Source organism: Silene latifolia, chromosome 4 (assembly GCF_048544455.1).
Source record: "Silene latifolia isolate original U9 population chromosome 4, ASM4854445v1, whole genome shotgun sequence".
Classification (NCBI taxonomy): domain Eukaryota; kingdom Viridiplantae; phylum Streptophyta; class Magnoliopsida; order Caryophyllales; family Caryophyllaceae; genus Silene; species Silene latifolia.
The window spans coordinates 36,794,432-36,818,332 of NC_133529.1; the positions used below are offsets into that span (position 1 = coordinate 36,794,432).

Here is a 23,901-nt window from a genome sequence, read left to right on the forward strand (position 1 = left end):
TGATTAGATAATGGAAGATGAAATAAAAATTATCCCAACTCTAGGTCAAGATCCTACCAGCCAAAGATCTAAAATTTCCAAATCTAAATTTTACATATCTAGACAAGACTTAAAACTCATTCGAATCCTTTTATTTATGAATAATAACTCGACTTAAAACATGATTTTTAGTTCAAGAAGGTTTTCTATCTACAACATATCTCAGATCCAATTTGCAGTTGGCTGACTTGTTAACTAAGCCATTGGGTCAAGCACAACACATATTCTTATCCTCCAAGTTAGGATTGCAATTTCTCCAAGGCAATTCTAACTTGAGGGGGGGATGTGAGAAGGAGCCTGGTTGAATATAGGCTGTTAGTAGCTTTGTTGTAAATAGGAAGACTTATACTTACAGCTGTAAATGTAATAGAGCTTAGCTGTACATATTATAAATAGATACATGTACATACTCATTAATTATTAATACAATTCACACTTTTATTTACTCTTTGATCAACTCAAAATATTCTACAACTCATCATAAATATCTTCTTACCTTTACAATTCAATCAGCCGCCATTAATGGAGCTTGAAAGCTTCACCTTCACTTCTTCACATGGTATCAGAGCAGGCTAGTCCTGTCTCTATACCTAATTCGTTTTCTTTTCGCTTCCGCAAATCATTCGTTATCATTTCTTTGATTTTCCCTAAATTTTAGGGTTTTACATCACAAAATCACAAATTCAATTTTTTTTCTTCAAAATCTTCCTTAATTCATTGCAATTAGCATTAATTTCTTTTGATTTCCTTCGATCAAGTTTTCTCTCGAAAATCTCACATAAAAATCTCAAAAATTAGGTTTCCTCCAAAATCAATTGAAAATGCCAGAAATTAATTCCGACTCAAGCACGAATAGTGAGATCTACAAAAATCCATACGATGATCCTCTTTTCCTCTCCACTTCCGATCATCCGAACATGAAGCTTGTTCACACTGAATTTAATAGCAAGAACTTCAATAATTGGAGTCGCGGCGTCATGCTTTCGCTCGGATCGAAGAATAAGGAAGGCTTTCTCGACGGATCAATTACTATGTCGGAACTGAACTCCGACAAGTTCAAGGCGTGGCTTCGTTGCGATTACATGATTCGTTGCTGGCTTCTCCACTCTTTAACTAAAGAGATAAAGGAGTCCTTTCTTAATGCTAAATCAAGAAAACAGATGTGGTCCGACATTGTTGAGACTTACGGACGATCAAACGCTCCATTGCAATATCACTCAAGAAGGAATTGCGCAATATCGCCTTGACAACGGTTCTGTAGCAGAGTATTATAACAAATTGAAGAGGCGCTGGGATGAGATTGACGAAATAGACGCTTTTCCGGAGTGCAAATGTGGAGCGCTTCAGAAGTGTTCATGTAATATCTTGAAGAAAATCCTTGATTCTGCTTCAAAGGACAAGGTAATGATGTTTCTCATGGGATTGGGAGAATCTTATGAGAATCTGAGGCAAAATGTACTTGCTATGGATCCTCTACCGACTATCAACAAGGTATACTCTTTTGTTCAACAAATTGAAAGTCAGAAATCAATTCTTATTGTTAATCAAACCGCACAAGATGCAAGTGCTTTAGCTGCGAATAAGACCGGTAATGGTAAGGCAGCCTGGAATGTTTGGAAGAGAGATGCCAATGCTAATGCTAATCCTAAGAAGGCAAAGGTAGATGAGCGTTGGTGCCCTAAGTGTAAGAAAGGAGGTCACGTTATCGAGAATTCTTTGGGTTCTTAATGAAGACCAAAGGTCGAGCTATTTCAACAGACATGGAAATGGTAATTCAGGTTCTAAGTACAAGAAGAACAAACCTTATTACACACAGTACTCTACTGCTAATAATGCTGATATGCAAGAGGACACTCCGCTTGAGGTTGAGTATAACAGAGGAGGACACTTCAAGAATCTTGAGCAAGGGGCGTCTTCTAAGGGTAATCCAAAGGTTGATCAAGACTTGGTTAATGCGGTTTGCACTCAGGTCCTAAATGTTATGCAGTCCAAGTTTACTGGATCCATGGATTATTCTTCCGCTCTCGCAAACTATGCAGGTATAATCCTAGCTTCTAATGCTTTTACTTGCTCTAAAATTCCTGCAAATCATGTTGAATAGATTCTAGATTCAGGAGCTAGTGACCATATGTCCTCACAATTGCATTTATTCACTGAATTGAAGTCATTATCTAAACCTGTGATGGTTGGCTTACCAGATGGATCAGTTAAACTGGTAAAGCAAGTTGGAAATATTATCATAACTTCTGATATAACCTTGTATGAGGTTTTATTTGTGCCAGACTTCAAACACAATCTCTTATCTTTAGGGAAATTGATCTCCAAAAATAATCTGCTGATACATTTTGATAATGCAAAATGTGTCATACAGGACCATGAGAATCATGTGTTGGCTGTTGGGCAGAAAGATGGAGGTTTATACAAGTTGAAGCATTTGATAATGCAAGTTTCTAGAGTCAATAGACTTGATGTTGTAAATACTAATAATGATTTTGTGTCTGTATGCTGTCAATGTTCTTCTGCTGATAGGTGTAAGGCACATAATGCTATTGATTTACTACATGCACGTTTAGGTCACACTTGATTGTAAAATTGCAAAGATATTCCTGGAATCAAAGTGGTGATTTACGATCTTTTACTTGTGATATTTGTGTTATGGCCAAAATTCATAAATTGTCTTTCCTTAGAGATTCTTCCAGAGCTGTTGCTTTGTTTGATCTCATTCATATAGACCTTTGGGGACCTTATAAAATTGCATCCATCACAAATGCACACTATTTCCTCACCATAGTAGAAGATCACTCTAGGGTTACTTGGACCTTTTTGTTAAAGGACAAAACACAAGTAGCATCTACTGTAGAGAGTTTCTTTAATCAGGTTAGAACACAATATGGAAAGTGTATAAAGATTGTCAGAAGTGATAATGGGACAGAAGTTGTCCAAGAATCCTGCCTGAGGTTGTTCAGTGAGAAAGGAGTGTTACATCAGAAGAGTGCACCAGGTGTGCCACAACAGAATGGAAGGGTAGAGAGAAAACATCGTCATTTGGTTGAGACCGCTAGAGCTATTATGCTAAATGCCAACTTGACCAAAAGGTTTTGGGGTGAGGCTTTGCTAGCTGCCACCTATATCATCAATAAACTTCCCACTCCAATATTATCTTGGAAAACACCTTACGAGATTCTGCTGGGTAATCCTCCTATTTATGATCAGATGAGAATCATAGGTTGCCTATGTTTTGCTCTAATACCTTCCAGATATAGAGATAAGTTCCAATCAAAAGGGAGGAGGTGTGTGTTCCTTGGGTATCCTCATGGTCAGAAGGCATATAAATTGTTTGATCTGGACTCACAGAAACTTATTGTAAGTCGTGATGTTATATTCCATGAACATGTCTTTCCCTACAAGACTCAAATCAAAGACACTACTACTACTCCCACTCAAGATGATAATTTCTTTGATTATCATTTTGTTCCTGATTCAGAAGAGGTTCACACACAAAGCATTCCTGATCTTACAAGTAATACTCAAATATCTTCCAACAATAATGACAATACAACCTTCCATGATAATAGTGTTCATATCAACAATAATGAAATCCCTCCAAATAATAATGCAATCAGTATTACTCAGGATCACCCTAGTAATAATCAGAATATTAATAATCCTAGGCAGTCAAATAGAGCTAGGCAACCACCCCCAAGATTCAAGGATTTTGTATGTCCTACTCTGAATACTGTTGCCTCAAATTCTGTGGATCAATTACATTTTTCACTCCTTGATCAGTCCACATATCCTGAACACTTAACACACTCATTGAATAATGTCATGACTGTGGAAGAACCAACCACTTACATGCAAGCCAAGGTCAGTCCAGAATGGGTTCAAGCTATGTCCAAAGAACTTGAAGCATTAGAAAAGAATGGTACTTGGGACTTGACTACTTTACCAGCGGGTCACAAGCCAATTGGCTGCAAGTGGGTATACAAGGTTAAATTTCATGCAGATGGTACAGTTGAGAGATATAAAGCAAGGTTAGTAGCTAAGGGCTTTAATCAAATTGAGGGAAAGGATTATAAGAACACATTTTCTCCTGTTGCCAAGTTCTCCACTGTTAGGGTTCTTTTAGCTATTTCCTCAATAAAAAGTTGGCCTATTTACCAATTAGACATCAATAATATTTAATGAGAATAATCCATACTATGTCTCGTCTTCTCAAATTAATCCCAACTATACTTTAACCCATATTAATCCGATCTTTATAATCATTTTTCTTATACACCAGCCTTATGTTAGACTTGTTATAACCGGTGAAGAGTGAACCTTTGTAGGTTTCTTTAAATCTTCATCTTCTTCAGTCTGTTTCGTTTTTCAATGACTTTTTTTACCAGTAAACCCATGAGCAACTAATCCCATTTTTTTACCTCTTTATTTGCATGACTCGCGTGATCTTAATCCTATTTGTCTTCAAATATCTCATTGAAACTTTAATTATTTTCCCCAAATTTCTCAATTCAATCAAAAACCCATTAATTATTTCTTCAAACACTAACTACCCATTACTCAATTTCCCCATAAAATCTAGGGTTGTCAAAATTTGATATATCTTTAGATTTGCTACAACCGTTTTACTTTAGTAATTTTCACTTATCTACTCTTTATAGTTATTGTACTCCACTTTTTACTCACCTACTATCATCTCCGTCCTTCATCATCTCTCTAATTCGTCAGACGCCATTGTAGTAGAATCAACGGAGAAGGTAAAAGAAAATTCGATTTTGATTTTTCATCTGGGGTTTTAGATTGAGAGGATTTTGGAGGTCTCAGTGGGTGGTAATTCAGATTATTCTGCTCCTTTGGTTACACAACTTCAATGAGAATTCAATAGTCACTGTTAGAACATAAGGCAGAGAATCTGAGCAGCTGTGACTCTGTGAGGTGAATGTCGATGTGAAGATTAGCATTCTGACAACTTCAAAACAAGTGTATATTATGGGAATGCTGGTGTATACGGGGTTCATTGAGTTTTGATTGTTTGAAGATTGGTAAAGAAGGAAGATGATGGATGATAAAGATTGGCAAATTAGGTGAGAACAAAGAAACAAAAATGGTGGTTCAAATAATAAAAGGGGAAAGGGGTAACTTGTTTAACAGGTTGCCCTTCCAATAAAGCGATATAAGAAAAATGAGTGTAAAGATCGGATTAATACGGGTTAAAGTATGGTTGGGATTAATTTGAGAAGACGAGGCATACTTTGGATTATTTTTATTAAATAACCCTTTATTTTATGCATTGGGCACATTTTTATAGAAAAAAAATTATTCGCTCATGCGAGTCCTGTCTTAAGGAACACTCGGTAGCGCTGGACTGCTTACATAAAATGATCCATGGGTTAACTTGGGCCTTTGACTTGTAGAACTTTTAAGGAACATGCATGTAAGCTCTTACAAAACTGGGCTATGGGCTCGCAATTCTTTGATCTTGCTACATAAGCTCCTACAAAGTGGCTGCATATGCATATAATTAAGAAGTGTAAACATAATGAAAGTCTACCAAGACGGAAACCCGACTTGATTTAGAAATTATTACCAATATATACAAGGAATATTACAGAAGACAAGACAAGTTTTCATGAATACACATTTAGAAGCAGATGAAGATCTTAAAAATGTCTCTTGATCTATGTACCAAAAAAAAAAAGGATTAATGGATATAAATACTCTAAACTATGCGTGTACTGCTTAAAATACTCCAAACTCTATTTTAACTACCAATAAAACCAACTAGTGCCTCTGTTTGCTTTCATTACAATATGTGACTGGCTACCTGCTATGTGACACCCCTCGATGAGGCATCAAAAGAACTATTAAATCTAAGCGGAAAATAAGGGATTTTTAAAACCTTTAAAGTTTAAAGTGTGAAATCCACCATAAGTGATCAAACGAAAATGAAAAGTAAGATGAATAAGTTTTACAATTAAAAACGAAGTGCGTTGGGGAAAAGATATCCCACGAAGTTTTACTTGTTTGTTGTTGATTGAGTTTTGTGTGGAATCTCTCTTGGTGGTTTGAAGATTTGTAAGAGGAGAGTATGAAAATGGTGTTTGTGTTTGTGGTGGTGTTGCTGAAATTGTGAGGAAGGAGGAGGGGTTAGGGTTTCCCTCATTATTTTGATGAGGAGGAAGGAGTAGTAGGTGAGTCCATTGGTCATACTAGGCCCAATAAGCAAAATTGAGTCGATATACACATGAATTTACGTCTCAAGCCCACTACAACTCAAGACGGAGAATATTATTATTATTATCATTATTATCCGACCAAAATATTTATTTTGTATAACTTAAGCTTTAAAAATATAATATTTATAAAAATCATGTTTAATAATGAAATTAATTAAATTAAATAATTTAAAATATAAATAAGACCATAGAATGGTTAATTAAATTATAAATGTCAAAATGGAAAATTCGCGGGTGTTACAATCACCCCATCTTTTAAAAAGTTTCGTCCTCGAAACTTGAAGGTAGAAAAGAAAGGTTATAAAAAGTAAAACTGAACTTTTAAAATTGGTAACCAAAACAATAAAAGGTTACTTATCGTAAGAATCAAAATCCTTTCAGAAGTCTCAAATAAAATTTTAAAATAAACGATTCTCATCAAAGGAACGAAAATGCTCTCGTTGCGCATTCAAGAACATCACATTCCAAATCGAAGATATGGTCAAAAGCAAATCATTTGTATAAATCAAAAATTAAAATACTTTCAAAAACATTAATGAAGAGTTTTCAAAGGTATAAGTCTCATTCATGGAACGAAATTGCTCTTGTCGTGCACACAAGAAAGCTAACTTTCCAAGTCAAAGACAAATTTAAAACAGAAATCACTCGCCGACAAGCGTAGAACAAGTTATTAAACGTTTCAAATAACGAGTTCTAACATCCGATCAACGTCAAAATCGAAAGAAAAAGGTAATTCACTCAAATTTTCTTTTGCCAAAGCCAAATTAGAGATAGAGGTTTCACTTTTAAACTCAAATGGAGTCAAATTTCCGAAAATATAATATTAAACTCTGACAAAGGAATCATAAGTAGGTCAAAGTTAGTTAGAAATTGAGCAAAATTAAAAGTAACTCGGGTTTAGCAATTAAAATCAATAAAAAGGAGTTGTACTCATAGAACAAAAGGAGAACTAAATCAAATTCCCATTTTCAAACCTTTAAAATAGGTAGGGTTTTATAAAAGTAACATAAACTTTTAACAATGGATCAAAAGTGGTAGCTTGAAATGTTTAGAAATAGTACGAAATGAAGAGAACTTAGATATCATGAACACAAGGTACGCTAAGAGGGTTCAAACTTTACCAACAAAAGAGCTATGATGAACTTCCTAGGAGAAGTGTTGAAATCGAGTCTACGAGGATATCAAAGATTGAATTTCACAAGTTACGAGTATCAAATTTAAAGGAGGAGCATGATGAAGCGAAGAAGAGAGGTATGAACGGAAATGCTCATGCTTAAGGAAGGAAGGAATTTAAACAACAAGGAAACGCCAGAAAGTCAAATCTCAAACAACAAAGTCATCCTGAACGGTAACTCATGACCACATAACTCCCAAGAATTTCCTCAAAATACTTGCACACTTTACTCCTATGCTATCCCGTGGGTCAAGTCACTCCACCACAATTGTGATTCCATAACCCTCAAATATAAGTCATCTATAAACGATTTCCACGAAGGATCAAAACTACTAACAGAGTTACACACATAACCAACTATCGACTACTAGGAGTTCTCACTATGGTAAAATCCTTAATCAAAGGTCAAAATCTCAAGGTCTTCATACTTTCTAACACTCCAAACCAAAATCTTATTCACACCCGAATTCACAAGCATAGATGATCACATTCCCCAAATCATAAAGACCACCAACCAAAAGTAAATAGGTTTGTCATACAATTTTTCCTACCCAACTCAACTCGAGTTCCACTAATCCAATTTTGACGAAATTAAGGTTCACAAAGAATCCTCAAAGAGCATCTCACTCACTCTACAACGTAGCCAACAATGCCATCACTCCACTAAAGAAACAAGAGCAATAATTAGGTCAAGAAATGATAGGAAATTTCAATGGGATACATGAACATGACGAGGTGTGAGATTAAAGGAGTCAATAGTAAAGGTAACTAGTTAACACCAGTAAGAGACATTAGAATTAGAGAGGTATTCAAGGCAAGGAAACGACAAGTAAACTTTTATACTTAAGAAATAAATCTAATCAAGGTATGAACGAAGGGAAGGAAGATGATTAAAGGTACGAGGGGGATTTTAGGGCTTAAACCATACACTTTCTAAGACTTAAGGTTCTCTCTAACAAGGTCACGCCTATTTGGATATTGTACCATCATAACAAAACGACCAAATTCCAAAACGAGGGTCAAGGCAATTCATCTCATTCCTTATATGCAAGTCTCTCTTAAAGGATTACACCTCTATGACTGATCAAGGTAAAAATAAACGCTCGCTTAAGGGTTGATGAATTGGTTAGATTCGTTGTTCACCTATCCTATCACATATTAGGATTTCTCTAAAGCAAATCTACCACTCAAGTATAAAAGCACCCATTTATCTCAAGTACTTGATACAACCTCAATGTTTTAAAAACCAAAGAAAGAATTAACAAAGACTTCTCAACAAAATTCTCAAGGGACAACTAACATCAAATCGCATCACCAATCTATACGGAATCATTAACATCTAAAAATGGGTCTCCTTCCAAGCTCCTATCATAAATTTATCTCATGTTTACTCCTAAGGTGACGACGCTCAACCTACTAAGCTTTCAAATCCCAAACATAAACAACAAAGCCAAGTTCTATAACTTTAATCACATAGGCAACTCATTCCTAACACAAAGAATCCACCAATCAATTATACTCACTTGGTCAAGGCACTAGGTATAAGAATCACTAAGTATTTATCATCACATTACCTAAGCCTTTCTAACATCACGACCTCTCAAAACCGGGGTTAAGGGTCAAACACAAACAAACTCCACAAAAGCCAACTTATCTGACCGAAGTTAACATTCCATAAGGCAAAAATGAAGGTATACAAGAGGGGCATTATAAGGAGAAAAGGTACAAAGGCAGCTCCAAGATATGGAATAAGAGTTGCGAAAGGCATAGAAGCACAAGGATAAGGGAATATGACAAGGTGCTCGAAGAGAGGGAGGTATCTTCAAGACGGTAAAGACATTCTTCAAGAGTAAGAGATCCGTATGCAAGATGTTATGTAAGGAGAAACAAAAACGAAGAATAGGTCGGGTGGGTACCAAACTAGCTTCAAAGGTAAAGCAAAAGAGAGTTTAGAAAAGAAGGATGAGCATCACGGGATAAAAGTAAGGAAAGGTGGATCAAGGATAGAAAACACACCCATAACGGTGTCGGGAGGAACGGCGGTTCCGACTTGATTCTCGACAAGAATGACTCTTCTTGGCTCGGCTTCCGGAGCATGAGGGAGAGGAGGAGGGGTAGTCTTCTTCTCGGGGCAATTCTTGAAGAGATGTCCGGGCTTCTTGCAATGGTAACACTTCAAGGGCATATCATAGCATCCAATCCCGGGGTGATAAGCTTGCCCACACTTGAAGCACTTGCGGTTCTCCCTAAGCCTATTAGTAGATGTAGGGACTTGTCCTTTTGGCTCTTGCACTATTGGCTCTTGTCCTCCATGGTCTTGTACTCTTTGTCCTTGGACTCTCGGCACCAACCTCTTCTTGCTAGAAGGTGATGAAGGTGAGGGCACAAAGGGTCTCTTGCCACGACGGATAGGGCAATGATTCACTTGAGCATTGGCATTCCGTTGATTCCGAAGAATTAGAGTAAGAGCTTCCATGATAGTATTCTCCACCTTGGTTGGTCGTACCATCTTCTCAAGACACCCAAAGAGTCAACCATGTTAGCACCTAACAAATAGCATGCACAAAGAGACTACCAACTTAGGTCCTTAGTTCTATCCATCTCTCATTCATTATTCAAGGTCAAGTTCAAGGTTAAATTCGGGGTACACGTGTGTGCGTCGGGAGCAACATATGCTCGATACCAATCTGTGACACCCCTCGATGAGGCATCAAAAGAACTATTAAATCTAAGCGGAAAATAAGGGATTTTTAAAACCTTTAAAGTTTAAAGTGTGAAATCCACCATAAGTGATCAAACGAAAATGAAAAGTAAGATGAATAAGTTTTACAATTAAAAACGAAGTGCGTTGGGGAAAAGATATCCCACGAATAAACACAAGTCTAACGATAGGTTAGTCTAAGCAAACTATAACTAAGGTCCAAGGTTCAACGTTCTCGCTAGCTCACACGTCTTCCCCATAATCTGCATCACAAACCTGTCATTCATGTAAACATGAACGCCACAGTCAGTGGGGAGTAACTCAGGGTTCTCTCAGCCACAATATATCAAAATGCACATAAGCAAGAACTTAATTAAACATATTGATCATGCATCATACTTGAATAATATGAACAAGGGAATATAAACGATAATCATAATGAGATAGGCACATTGCATTCTTAATGAGATAGGCATGGTACATTATATTAAACATGCATTCAAGGTAACCAAAACATGGATATGAGATTAGGCATCGAATCATATGAAGAAGGTAAGCAACGGATCAATTGAATAGAAAATACATGGATGGAAACCAATAGCCATTACTTGAAAACCTCTTAACAACCATAGCACGGGACGTGGCTACTAATGTCACATTTATACTTATGGCTTGCATCTCACCATAAGAACGGATGGGAACATCAATCCCGGCGATCATATCGCAACTAGGGGCTTGCATCTCACCACTAGTATCCGATAGGACCAAGACTCTCACAAACAATCATAGAAGACGTGCACTCTCATATATAAGAACACGCCAATGACCGTAACAAGCAAGACATTTACAAAGGATTGACTCAAAATAAGACAAACCCCTAGACTCCAACCTCCTGGTAGGACGACGCTCATAATACGGTCCTAGTCTAAATCTGGCCAGACTCTCGGGATGGACGACACCCGATTCGACATACAATCCCAAATCGTATCCAAGACTCGATCCATGACACCTAGCCGTTCCCCAAGGTCGAGTAACCCCAAATCGGAACCATGGTACCTAGCCGTACCCCAAAGTCCGAAGAGGCGGAAGGAAGATAACCCAACTCGGAAATAATGGCACCTAATCGTGACCCAATGTCCGAGGGCAAATAAATAAGGAATGTCGAGTAGTCACACAATGTAAACCGTCACACTCCGGTCACAAATACGAGTAACAATGATTATATAAACATAACGTAAACAATTCATGTGAAGCATGCATAAGTACAAGAGTATAACAAATATCAAGTACTCCCATGATAAAAGGGTCTCAACACATCATACACAAGAATTAGAACCAAAGTTAAGATGCATACCCAACAAGAAACTCAAAACCCACTCTATAACAACAAGTTTAGTACTCGACTACAACAAGGGTCAACTTCAAATGGTCATAACTTGAGTTCTATACATGATAATGAGGTGAAACCGGTTGGAGGTGATAGCTTATCCTCTTACGGTTCTAACGGTAGGTCATAAGCCTCAAACAAACAAGTAACGAAGAAGTTATGGCCATTTTACGAAAACTGGTCCAGGCTATGTGCGCAGCTTGCGCCGAGGTGCGCAGCCTGCGCTGAGGTGCGCAGCCTGCGCCGAGGTGCGCAGCCTGCGCCGTGGTGCTGATTTGCACGACACAACAAATTCACCTTCATCCCCAAATCATTTTTTTATCATGCCATTACAATCCTAATTCCACCATATATTACCCAAGCAACTTTATACAAGTATTAAGGGTGAAATCAAAGCATAAAAGAAGGATTAAAACACAAGGTTCGATTCAAATTCAAACAATTCCAAACTAACAAATTCGTGACATAATTAAATACAATTATTAAGCATGAATAAGACGGTTTCTTTACTAATTCATCCATGTATACAAAATACTAGAAAATTCTTCAAACCACCAAGAGAGATTCCACACAAAACTCAATCAACAACAAACAAGTAAAAACATGTAACGAATCTAACTTTAACACACATGTGAACAAACTATAACATGTATGAACACCCAAATTGACATAATGTCGAGTAACCCATCACCGTTACCTTTTTGCACTTAAATCCACAAAAGACTCGTCTACCTTTCAAGAATCCACTTCCGGGTCAACTAAAACTTCTCCTAAACATAAGAAAACACAAAATAAGACTAAGAATCAAAATTAGAAAAATGGTACCATGTATAAAACGGCTCAACAGTCCTATATAAGGAGGAAAGTCGGTGTCTTTCTTACCTAGAAAGATAGAGGGCGATGAGAGGAAGAGATAGACGCGAAAATCACTTGATTCGGATAAGAATTGAGCAAGTTATGGTGTTTTGAAGATTTGTAAGAGGAGAGTATGAAAATGGTGTTTGTGTTTGTGGTGGTGTTGCTGAAATTGTGAGGAAGGAGGAGGGGTTAGGGTTTCCCTCATTATTTTGATGAGGAGGAAGGAGTAGTAGGTGAGTCCATTGGTCATACTAGGCCTAATAAGCAAAATTGAGTCGATATACACATGAATTTACGTCTCAAGCCCACTACAACTCAAGACGGAGAATATTATTATTATTATCATTATTATCCGACCAAAATATTTATTTTGTATAACTTAAGCTTTAAAAATATAATATTTATAAAAATCATGTTTAATAATGAAATTAATTAAATTAAATAATTTAAAATATAAATAAGACCATAGAATGGTTAATTAAATTGTAAATGTCAAAATGGAAAATTCGCGGGTGTTACATGCTAAGCAGGTGAATAAATTTCTAACCCTCCTTTTGGTACAAAAATGCCACGCAAAATATGAAGATCAAGAAAATTGAATACTGAGTACTGCATAATCCATACTGCATAAATCCATTGACGACCTCACTCTTCTACAACACACATGTCACCAACAACACCATATACAACTTCTGCAATTTAAAATTTACGAAACCAAGTAACCAAGCCAAACAAATTTACAAATTCTTCTTCTCCTGCCTTACTCTTCCTCTTCTTTTTTCTCCATTATTCTCTCCCTCATTTTGGGGATTTTGATTTTGACCCTTTTCAACTGGGTTTGTAGGTTGGTGTGGGTTGGTCAGATATTTCTGGAATTTGATTATCTAGGTTTTTGTGATCTGAGTTTTGATTTTCTAGGGTTTTGGGGTCTGAATTTTGGGAATTGGGGGAAATTGATTAATTGAATACATGGTTGAGGTTGAGGGAGGTGGGTTTTGGTCGTTAGGGTTTCGGGGTGCTGATGTTTGTTGATAAATTAGCTTCCATGGAAGCCTTTTTTTACGGTTTATTATATGGGAGATGATGTCTGTGGATGCTCCCATGGAGTATTTAAGCTATAAGTACTTGGGAGATGATTGGAGAAACAATGCATTAATAGACTGGAAAAAAGGAAATTGAATTCATAATATTCTTCTTTGTTATCTCTGTTTCTTAGTAAAAATGAAGAATGGAGAAGATTGGAAAAAGATGAATGGAGAAGAAATAAAGAAGGGGTAAAGGAAAAAGATGAAGATTAATAAATGGGAAAAAATTGGGGCACTGACAGGATTACCTGCTATAATAAGTTAACAAAATACCTATTCTATTCAAAGTTGAGAGGGGTACTAGTTGGTTATATTGGTGGTTAAAATAGAGCTCGGAGTATTTTGAGCAGCACACGCATAGTTTAGAGTATTCCTATCAATTAATCCAAAAAAAAAATGTCTCTTGATCTGCTTAAGGCGTAAGCAAAATCGTAAAATTTAAGCATAGAACATAAGCATAATGTAGACGAGTAAACCGTAATCTTCATGCATAAGCCATTTTCCAAGTTCTTCCCATTCGCAAAATCCTCGTACAAATTTTCCAAAATTGAAGAGTCTTATGATGAGAAAGCAAATATTAGGGCAAAGTGTATGAAGAAGAAGAATTCTTATTATTCTCAATGAATAAGACGTAATACAACTTTATCATATATAGTTACAAGGTATGACTAAATCTTTGACCTACCATAATATTTGCCTATATACAAGGTAACTAAATAATCACAATAACTAAAATATACAATGAGATAATATGGCTAAATATCATGATATTTGTTACCATATTTTATCACTCCCCCTCAAGTTGGAGCACTTGGTAAACCGAGTCCCAACTTGAATTGTAAATGATCAAACGATTCTCCACCAAGCGCCTTTGTAAATAAGTCTGCAATTTGTTCCTTGCTCCTAACATGAAAGGTATTGATCGTATTCGTGACCAAATGTTGCCTCACAAAATGACAGTCTATTTCTATATGCTTAGTTCGGTCATGAAAAACGGGATTTTTCGCTATGTGAAGGACTGCCTGATTATCGCAAAATAAACTCATAGGCCGTGTATGGAACACGCCTAAAGAAGCAAGAAAGGACTTTAACCATATAAGCTCACTCGTCACAGCTCCCATTGCTCTATACTCTGCTTCTGCAGTCGACTTCGCCACAGTCACTTGTTTCTTTGCCCTCCACGAAATCGGGGAATCACCTATCGACACATAATATCCACTTAATGATCTTCTTGTGATCGGGCAACTCGCATAGTCCGAATCACAATATCCTCTTAGCCAGTAATCCGAGTTCCTCTTAAATGTTATTCCTTTGCTTGGATTCCGCTTAATGTAACAAACCACCCTCAGAGCCGCGTCCCAATGCTCCTTCCTCGGCTCATTCACGAACTGTGACAATACATGTACCGCATATACCAGGTCCGGCCTTGTTATTGTCAAGTATACTAATCGTCCAACTAGACGACGATATTTCATCACATCCTTCAAAACTTATCCCTTAGCAAGGGCCAAATTGTGCCTCGGCTGGATGGGTGTATACACGGTTTTCGCTTCCTTCATACCACTTTCTTCAATAATATTCATAGCATACTTTCTTTGATTAAGAAATAACCCATTCGATCCATGAGCTACTTCAATTCCGAGAAAATATCTAAGTCTTCCCAAATCTTTAATCCCAAATTTCTTGTTCAAGAATGATTTGAAATTTGCACATGCCACACTGTTATTGCTCACAACCACCATGTCATCCACGTATACTAGTACGCCAATAAAAACTCCATTTCGATTGAGAGTAAACAGTGAATAGTCCGCTAAAGACTGCACAAAACCGTAGTCCTTCATTGATACGGTCAATTTTGCGAACCAATTTCGAGATGCCTGTTTTAGACCATAAATAGACTTCATCAGCTTACATACCTTGTTCTCTCCTTTTCTTTCGAACCCTTGTGGTATCTTCATATAAACTTCCTCTTCGAGATCTCCATGTAGAAATGCGTTATTGACATCCAACTGTTCAATTATCCATCCCTTCTTGACTGCCACGGCAAGCATGCACCTCACACTCGTCATCTTAGCCACTGGTGCGTATGTTTCATGAAAATCGATTCCCTCAACTTGTGTAAATCCTTGTGCAACGAGCCTAGCCTTGTATCGTTCAACAGACCCATTTGCGTGCTACTTTATCTTGTACACCCATTTGCATCCGATTGGTTTCTTTCCTTCCGGTAAGGAAACTATCTTCCAAGTCCCATTTTTCTCCAAGGCATCGATCTCCTTTCGCATAGCAGCTCGCCATTCCTCACTTTTGGCTGCTTCGTGATAATAGCTTGGTTCTCTAAGCTCATCAATTTTCGCTAAATAACCTTTATAAGACTCGGAAAAAACATTAGTAATAACATAATTGGTCAAGGGATAACGCGTACCTGGAGTTGAGGACGTCTTTTGTGCGTGATGAGCATTCGACTTGGGGTTAACTACTTTCATTGATTTACAATAGTAATCCTTCTTCCATGATGGTTCTCGTTTTTCTCGAGCTCCGCGTCCCATCTGTTCTTCAATTCTTTCCTCTGTGTTTGTTTGATTGGTCGGTCTATGACCTGTTGTACCATCACCTGTAATATCATCCTCCAACTCCTCAACCAACGATTCCTCATCACCGCTTATTACTACTTCATCGTCTTTCCTATGCTCGATATTTTCCTGTTCTGGTTCATCACTCCCCCTCGCAACATGGGTCTCATCAATGGTCTGATCATAATCAGTGTGATCGAAAAATTGTTGCTCGACATTCGACCCATTCCCAGTCCCGTGTTGCGAGTTTAAATTCCCTTCAATGTTCGAATATGGAAAAACGTTTTCATAGAAAATAATATCGCATGATACAAAAACCCGCTTCTCCTTTAAATCGTATACTTTCCAACCCTTTTTGCTATGTGGATACCCAATAAATATGCATCGTTTTCCCCGTTCCCCAAATTTGTCTCGATTTCTATCCTTGTTGTGCGCATAGCACAAACAACCAAACACTTTAAGATTGGCGAAATTGGGTTTTTTGTGATGCAAAATTTCGAAGGGTGTCTTCCCATTTAGCAAGGGTGTAGGCGTTCTATTAATCAAATAAGCTGCCGTTAATATACACTCGCCCCAAAATTGCAATGGCAACTCTCCCTGAAAACGCAAAGCCCGTGCTTTTTCTAATATGTGACGGTGTTTTCTCTCTACTCGGCCATTTTGTTGAGGTGTATCAACGTTACTAGTTTGAAATAAAATTCCATTTTCTTCATAATATCGTTGCATTGGACCGGATAAAAGTTCCGTCCCATTGTCACTTTGAATCCTTTTAACACAAGTCTCAAATTGGGTCTTTACCATTTGACAAAAGATTTTTAAAAAATCACCAGCCTCACTTTTATCTTTCATTAGGTATACCCAAACTCCCCGACTATGGTCATCGACAATAGTTAAAAAATAATGAGCTCGTGTCAAACTAGCAACTTTATATTGCCCCCAAATATCACAGTGAATAAGGCCAAATAAAATATCACACCGCTTATTATTTAATTGAAAAGGTGTACGGGATTGTTTTGCCCTACAACAAGGGTCACACACAGTATCCGTAGTCCAATTTAAATTGCACCCAACCAAATCAGAAAAACGAGAAAATATACTCTTAGACGGGTGCCCAAGCCGTTTGTGCCACAAACGTCCTTCTTTCGTGACTGCCATTTGTGCTACTGTCTCTTCCTTCTCCGGCTTGTAGTAATACACCCCATGTCGATGCTCACCCCGTCCAATCGTCATCCTCGTACTCAGGTCCTGCATTATACAATGATCCGAATAAAATGTTATTACTAAATTATTTTGGCGAATTAATTGTTGAACAGAGATTAGTTCACAGGTAAGTGTAGGGACGAATAAAACATCGTTCAAGATTAAATCGTCACTTAATTGAACTTCCCCATGTACTTCTGCCTCCACACGCCTACCGTCTAGTAAGCTAACCATCGAAGGGTCCTCGACCCATGTATTTCTCAATAATTCCCGTCTTCCTGTCATATGATGCGAGGCTCCGCTGTCTATCATCCATTCAACATTAATAGTTAATTTCATACCTTTTAATTTGTCATTCCCATCTGGACTTCCACTTAGCAGAGTTCGAATTTTATCGATCTCTTCACTGGTAAACGGCAGGTTTTGTTGCGCCTTGTCTGACCCCTTCGTTCCAGAGGAACTACCTATTGCATTGGTTTGGTAATGGCTCTGACCGCGCCCTCTTCCTCTTCCACGACCCCCTGCTCCACGGCCATGGCTGGTTCCTCTTCTTCCACGTCCCCTTTCACGCGCTTTAACCTCTTCGTACCCATGTTTGTCGTAGCAATTTTCTTCTGTATGGTAAAACTTTCCACAATGAGTGCACTGTGGTGGTGGTGGCGGGTCTCCTTCCTCGACATCAGGTCTGGTGTACCCACTTCGCCCCTTTCCTCCGTATCCTTTCACTGCCATGGCTGCTTCAATCTTGTCCTCTTTAACTTCAGTCATCGAAGCATGCCTTTCTTCTCTGAGAATCAGGCCATATGCTCGATTTAGAGACGCAATTGGTTCCTCCATTAATAAATTGGTCCTTATATTTCGATACAACTTCGAGTCTAGTCCCATAAGAAACTGATGTACCTTTTCTTCTTCCCGCTCCTTTGCAATTGAAGCAGCCGCGCCACAAGTACATCCTTTTATTGTGCTATAATTAGCGAGTTCATCCCATATCGTTTTGAGTCTTGTATAATACTCGACGACGGAATCCTTCCCCTGTTTGCACTCATTAAGGTCTTGTTTTAATTGGTGTACTCGAGGTGCGTTGCCTGCTGAATACCTTCCACGCAATTCCTCCCAAATCTCGTTCACTGGACCCGAAAAAGTAATGCTCGGATGCAATTTCTCATCAATAACATTGCGTAGCCAAGCCCTTAACATCGCCTGACATTGTCTCCAAGCAACCAATTCAATACTTTCCTCCTCATCATCAGCCTCGGGTTTCTTAACTTTCCCTTGAATGAAGGCTAACTTGTTTTTTGCATCGAGTCCGTTTTTGACGGCCTCAGACCACAAATCGTAGTTATTGCCATTGAAAACGATTTGTGTAAGTGTGAGATTCGGGTTGTCGGAAGGATGAAGATAGAGAGGGGATGTCATAGGAATGGTCTTTGGACCACTCATCCCACCCTTAAGCTTATCATCACCAGTCATGATGATCTTATCAAATTTTAGGATTTTCGTTTTGTCTGTTGTTTTTGATTGAAAAAATTACTGGCTCACGATACCGTGAGAAAGCAAATATTAGGGCAAAGTGTATGAAGAAGAATAATTCTTATTATTCTCAATGCATAAGACGTAATACAACTTTATCATATATAGTTACAAGGTATGACTAAATCTTTGACCTACCATAATATTTGCCTATATACAAGGTAACTAAATAATCACAATAACTAAAATATACAATGAGATAATATGGCTAAATATCATGATATTTGTTACCATATTTTATCATATGACTTATGAGATGCATGTTAATAATTCTTCCCATCCTCAAAATCGTGATTACATATTTTTTTTATCCTCGTTACATATTCTCAAAATCCTAAAGATGTCTACTTTATCCAGATAAATGACATCAAGAGGTCATAACATAAGGTGCATAGCTCAAAATATTGTTTTCCTAATTACAATGCAATAGATTTAAAATCACTAATTTACAAAGTTAAATAAAGACGTTGTATGAATCAACAATTTACAATGAAGAATCGCCTTAACTCTGACAACGCATGGATAAAGCTACTCTGAAGTCGGAGAAGACAATGAGAGTTTTAATAGAAAACCAAGCATAACCCCAATGACCGCCACGAAAAGAGCAAACCTAAGTGAGAAGCCTAAATTACTCTTGCGTTGTCTGCGTTTCTTCAGCGAATCCTGCACACCATACAAAGGGGCAAAACTAAATACTTGGAACCTCTAGTTTATGTATTTAGCGTGATATGAGAGTTATAAATCGGCTCAAAACTCTTGCAGACACAAGAATGGTAGCAAAACATGAACCACTCGACTAGAAGCGTCAGTCAAATCAAAATAATGATATTTGTAGCAACATTTAGAAGATTAACTCGTGTGAAAGACACTAAATTAAGAAACGTTAAGCTGTCTGCGGCTAATGTGCGACCTCACTCGTAAATAGTTTGTTTAAAGTTATGTTGTTCCGGTTAGTCAGGCCAAAGTGATGTGATAGTTACTCCGTAGTTCTCTAATCCATTGGAGATGGTTATTAGCTTATAAAGATGATCCTTTGAAGCATTGGGTGATGTTAGTATCATATGGGAATACAAATAAAGGTTGTAGTTAAATGGTAACTAGGCTATGCAATGTAGACTGTGACGACATTATTGGAGGTTAAAAAAATTAGCGGTTGCATCTGTCAGGCTGAAATGGAGGAAATGTGTCGTATCCTAGCAAATGAGCATCCAACATATCAGATCAAGTTAGGACATGGTTACCAATTCCTGTTGGAGCTGTTGCGTCTGTCGGATAGTTGCATCTCTTTCTTCTTTCAAGCGTTGCACGACCTTATTATGCAAAAAACGAGGTGAGTACATATAAGTTAGAAAAAAAAAAACTCCCTAGGAAAAAGATCAATTTATCAAGAACATTCTCAAAATGCTAATAACAGAAGTGGACAAACTGTCTAATAATCTTCCACAGATAAGATAACATAATGTTGTCTAATATTAATCTGAAACAAATTAGTAATGTTTCCAACATCACAAAGTCCAATGGCTAATAGTATAAATAACATCGTCTTTGACGGATAAGATACTTCACACAAAAACATCAGCAACAATAACAATGTTAATGGACTCAAACGAAGGAAAGATTACCGAGAAGTACACTTACGTCGAGACCCCCTGCAGAGCTATTAATAGAGTCATCATCTGTATTATACTGAGAAGAATGTGGAGAGGCGTAGACAACCTTAAGTTTGCACTCCTCAACTGTCCTTCCATTGTCCTTGTTGAACTGGATAAACAGTAATATTTAGACGTATCAACCACGATAAGCAGGTGCCAGTAACATAAAATCTAGCCCATCAACATGACTCTTACAGTGTCTTGTGGAAGTTCGTCAACTTCACTATTGGGAGACACAATTGTGCTTTGAAGAAGAAATTTATCCTTGCATTGCATATCCGGAGGATATTCTCGTTGAGCCTGGAGAGTGACTGCAATTTCATTATAAACGTCTTTATTATACAAACGCCTTAAGCATACAAAAAGAGCTATGTTCTGATGTTAATGTCAGCTAACTTTTGAGAGCTGCCAAAGGAATTCAGATTATCATTCTTCATGAAACATTGTTTCAAAACGCAATTACGACATATTAAGATCATTTCACGACTGCATACCGCGTGACATAATTACATCAAAGAGGGAGTGTGTTCACTTAGTCTAGTTGTTCCGACTTACTAAGGCAACATGAAATCAGTTTAGTCTATGTGTTAGCTCTCCGTATTCGACTTTCACAGCCACCTAAGGGGTGTAACCCTGTATTTACCTTAAACAATGAACAACAAAATCACAAATTCTCAATTATGTAAACGAAGTTATCACCTCTTATGACACAGGAATCCCATGGATGTATTACACCGGTATTGGGCCGTACAAAATACTTCTTTGGTGAAGTAGTTTTGACCTGACAAAAAAATCAGCAGTAAGTTAATACTCCCTTCGTCCCAAATCGGTTGTTTATCTTTTTTATTCATTGTGAAAATTATTTTAATCAAAGGTGTACAAATGAATGAGACAGAGGGAGTACAAGAAGACAGGTGTGCAAGTTTACCTTAAACGCGACATTCTGGTCTGTGTTGTTAGTGACTTTAAGATCACAAAAGGTTTGCTTTTCCAGCTCAACTGACAAGGAGAAGCTAAATAATCAATACAATGAAATATATATATATATATATATATATATATATATATATATATATATATATATATATATATATATATATATATAGGAATATATATATATGAGGAATTTCATACGACTGATACGAGTAAATAGTAATGATAAAACCCGAAATCTATGGACTATGATGGCCTTTCAGACTCTTAACAATGAAAATAACTCAAAGCCAATTCAGAGAAGATCTTAGAGGTGGTAATTGTATAATGCTAAATGAGACAACAACAAGATTTAACATTCAGCAATTTGTATCTTCCACGGTATTATAAGTTATAACCCAACCCGGCGGCCAATCCCCCCCTCCTCGGTTTCCAGGAATTAGTCAGCTGAAAGTTCAGATATCAAAACATATACTCCCTCCATCGCATAATTATTATTGACTTTGGTGATTAACTTTGACCATTAATCTCTCTAAATTATAAATATATGGATAGCTCAAATTTGTCCCCATTCCCCCCACAAACATTCTAGTTTTTCGCAAGGACAGACCACCAACCAATCAAGACTAATAATGTTTCAAAATACCCTCCGTCCCAATCATTTGTTTACATTTGATTAGAATACATCTCGCAAAGAATCAAAAGAAAAAACCGACAATGTAATCAAAGTTTCACAAAGAAATGCACCTAACCATGACGAGGTTAGTGAGTGCCTAAGCTAATAGCGAGGTTTCAATCTAAAACCAATCTATAATAGTTCGACCAGCACAAGTGCACAACTAGGCATAACGCTGATTGGGGTAGGCATAAAGCTGATTCGGGTTTATGTTCAATTGACAGACTAATTAGTCTCACTTACGAGTTAAGACGGAGGTATCTCTTTTATAGCTAAAACGGGTCAAGTACAACTCTATTTAGATAAATGGGACAAAATTTTGTTATTCCCTAAATTAAGTCTCGCTTGACCCTAAAATGAATATCTCCGTCTTAAACAAAAAAATATTGAAATTAAGGGAAAACAGAGACATACAAACAAATTTGAGGTCTTCAGGTTGAACGGAAATTAAGTGTTTAGCTGACGTAGTTGTCGTTGCACTATTCATCGTTATTGCCGTTGTTATAATATAACATAATAATAATTTGTGTAATTATTATAACTATGGTGAAAATTTCGATACATTAAGAAAATCAAGAATGATTTTTTTTAATTTTTAGAACAGAAAAAAGGAGGAAAAAGAGAGGTGGAAAAATGGGGGATTTAGAGTTGTCTAAAATGGTGGGACTAATTATAGATTTATTTAGCTTGTTTAATGGTTTTCCGATGATTAAATCATAAAATCAATAAGTTTATGCTCAATTTATACAATGACAAGAATATAGGGAACTTTGATGTTTTGGTGTGAGAGAAATGAGGGGGGAAATAGGAAGTAGGGTGAGGAGTGTTGTGGTTTTAGGCCAGTTTCTCCCAACTTAATTTTAGCTTATTTCAATTCAGCTAATCTTCTATTTAGTTAACTTATGTTCAGTTTCAGTCAGTTCTGTTTCAACTCATCTTTTCACATAATTAAATCTTACTTGAGCTGCCTTCAGTTTACCTCAGTTTCATTCAATTCAGCTCAATTTCATTCAGCTTGTTTCAACCGAAAAGAACAGGTTTACACTAAATGTTATTAAAGACGGGTTGGGCCAAGTGTGGTCAGGTTAAGCTCTTGAGGCTAGTTTTTGTGGTTATGAACGAGCGAGTTTAAGGAGAGTTAGTAGGTTGGACTTTTGTAAATTTCTAAGTATGTCTTGTCTATGTCCGGTTATTTTGGGAAAGCTAGATGGATCAAATTCAATAAACGAGACAACCTGTAAACAACTTTGTTCATGCAAACGTTTTTATGGAAATTCTGCGATGGTGTATCATGTTTTTACATTATATTACCTCTTGGTTTGAATAAAATGATTTGTCTTGTAACAATGTTTGATCAAGAATTTCAAAAGCAACGATTCTTTTTATAAATTGATGGTCTTTGCGAGATTTTTTATTTGAAAAGAAAAGTGGTTACCTTTTGAACTCGTGACAAAAGTTATTATTAGTCAAACTTTTAAATCCAACCAAACTTTGGCAGTTTGGCTAACTAGATCTCTTGATCGTGAATTAAGAAAGTGACATTTGTTTTTTTTTTCTTCCAAATTGATTGTCATTTCAAGATATTCGGTTTTAAAAAACAAATCAACATCAACCAAAAATATTGATTGGTAATTATTACGATACAGTGAGACAGTAATAATTATGTGTTTATATTGTTTCATAAAATGAGATGATAAGTCTTGTATATCCATTCTACTCATTTGGTTTAGACCTAAATTAGCCTATCTTAAACCGACTTAAAACTAAAACAAAAGAAAAAAGATAAAGGACGCACCTAAAAAAATTTCGGGTTGAATTTGGTCTAGAGTAAATGACTGTTCCGCCATTTTTCCGGTC

General features: G+C 37.0%; 3 protein-coding genes across 4 annotated transcripts; 1 reads left to right on the plus strand and 2 right to left on the minus strand.

Moving 5' to 3' along the window:
• The first annotated feature begins 464 nt into the window (after window positions 1–464).
• LOC141653430 (uncharacterized) lies at window positions 465–2,682 on the plus strand. The gene is made up of 2 exons (XM_074461194.1): window positions 465–2,078; window positions 2,411–2,682. The coding sequence occupies exons 1-2, from the start codon at window positions 1,703–1,705 to the stop codon at window positions 2,416–2,418; spliced, it is 384 nt and encodes a 127-aa protein (XP_074317295.1). The 5' UTR covers window positions 465–1,702; the 3' UTR covers window positions 2,419–2,682.
• Window positions 2,683–14,280: 11,598 nt separating this feature from the next.
• On the minus strand, window positions 14,281–14,958 carry LOC141651387 (secreted RxLR effector protein 161-like). The gene has a single exon (XM_074459102.1). It carries the CDS (start codon window positions 14,956–14,958, stop codon window positions 14,281–14,283), a length of 678 nt encoding a protein of 225 aa, XP_074315203.1.
• A 4,085-nt stretch (window positions 14,959–19,043) lies between these two features.
• LOC141653431 (vesicle-associated protein 2-1-like) lies at window positions 19,044–22,722 on the minus strand. 2 transcript variants are annotated; one of them, XM_074461195.1, is made up of 7 exons: window positions 22,459–22,722; window positions 21,364–21,434; window positions 21,135–21,216; window positions 20,631–20,746; window positions 20,422–20,544; window positions 20,025–20,093; window positions 19,044–19,446 (listed from the first exon to the last, which is right to left on the minus strand). In XM_074461195.1, the coding sequence occupies exons 1-7, from the start codon at window positions 22,529–22,531 to the stop codon at window positions 19,312–19,314; spliced, it is 669 nt and encodes a 222-aa protein (XP_074317296.1). In that variant the 5' UTR covers window positions 22,532–22,722; the 3' UTR covers window positions 19,044–19,311. The 2 variants fall into 2 exon arrangements, with proteins under 2 accessions (XP_074317296.1, XP_074317297.1); XM_074461196.1 differs by having other exon boundaries at window positions 20,406–20,544.
• Window positions 22,723–23,901: the final 1,179 nt, after the last annotated feature.

Coding starts and splice junctions, on each gene's coding strand:
- LOC141653431 (XM_074461195.1), bottom strand. CDS start 22,531: ATGAATAGTGCAACGACAACTACGTCAGCTAAACACTTAATTTCCGTT. Junction 20,545..20,630: donor ACGAACTTCCACAAGACACT/GTAAGAGTCATG, acceptor CTGTTTATCCAG/TTCAACAAGGACAATGGAAG. Junction 19,447..20,024: donor AACAGCTCCAACAGGAATTG/GTAACCATGTCC, acceptor TATGGTGTGCAG/GATTCGCTGAAGAAACGCAG.
- LOC141651387 (XM_074459102.1), bottom strand. CDS start 14,958: ATGAAATATCGTCGTCTAGTTGGACGATTAGTATACTTGACAATAACA.
- LOC141653430 (XM_074461194.1), top strand. CDS start 1,703: ATGAGCGTTGGTGCCCTAAGTGTAAGAAAGGAGGTCACGTTATCGAGA.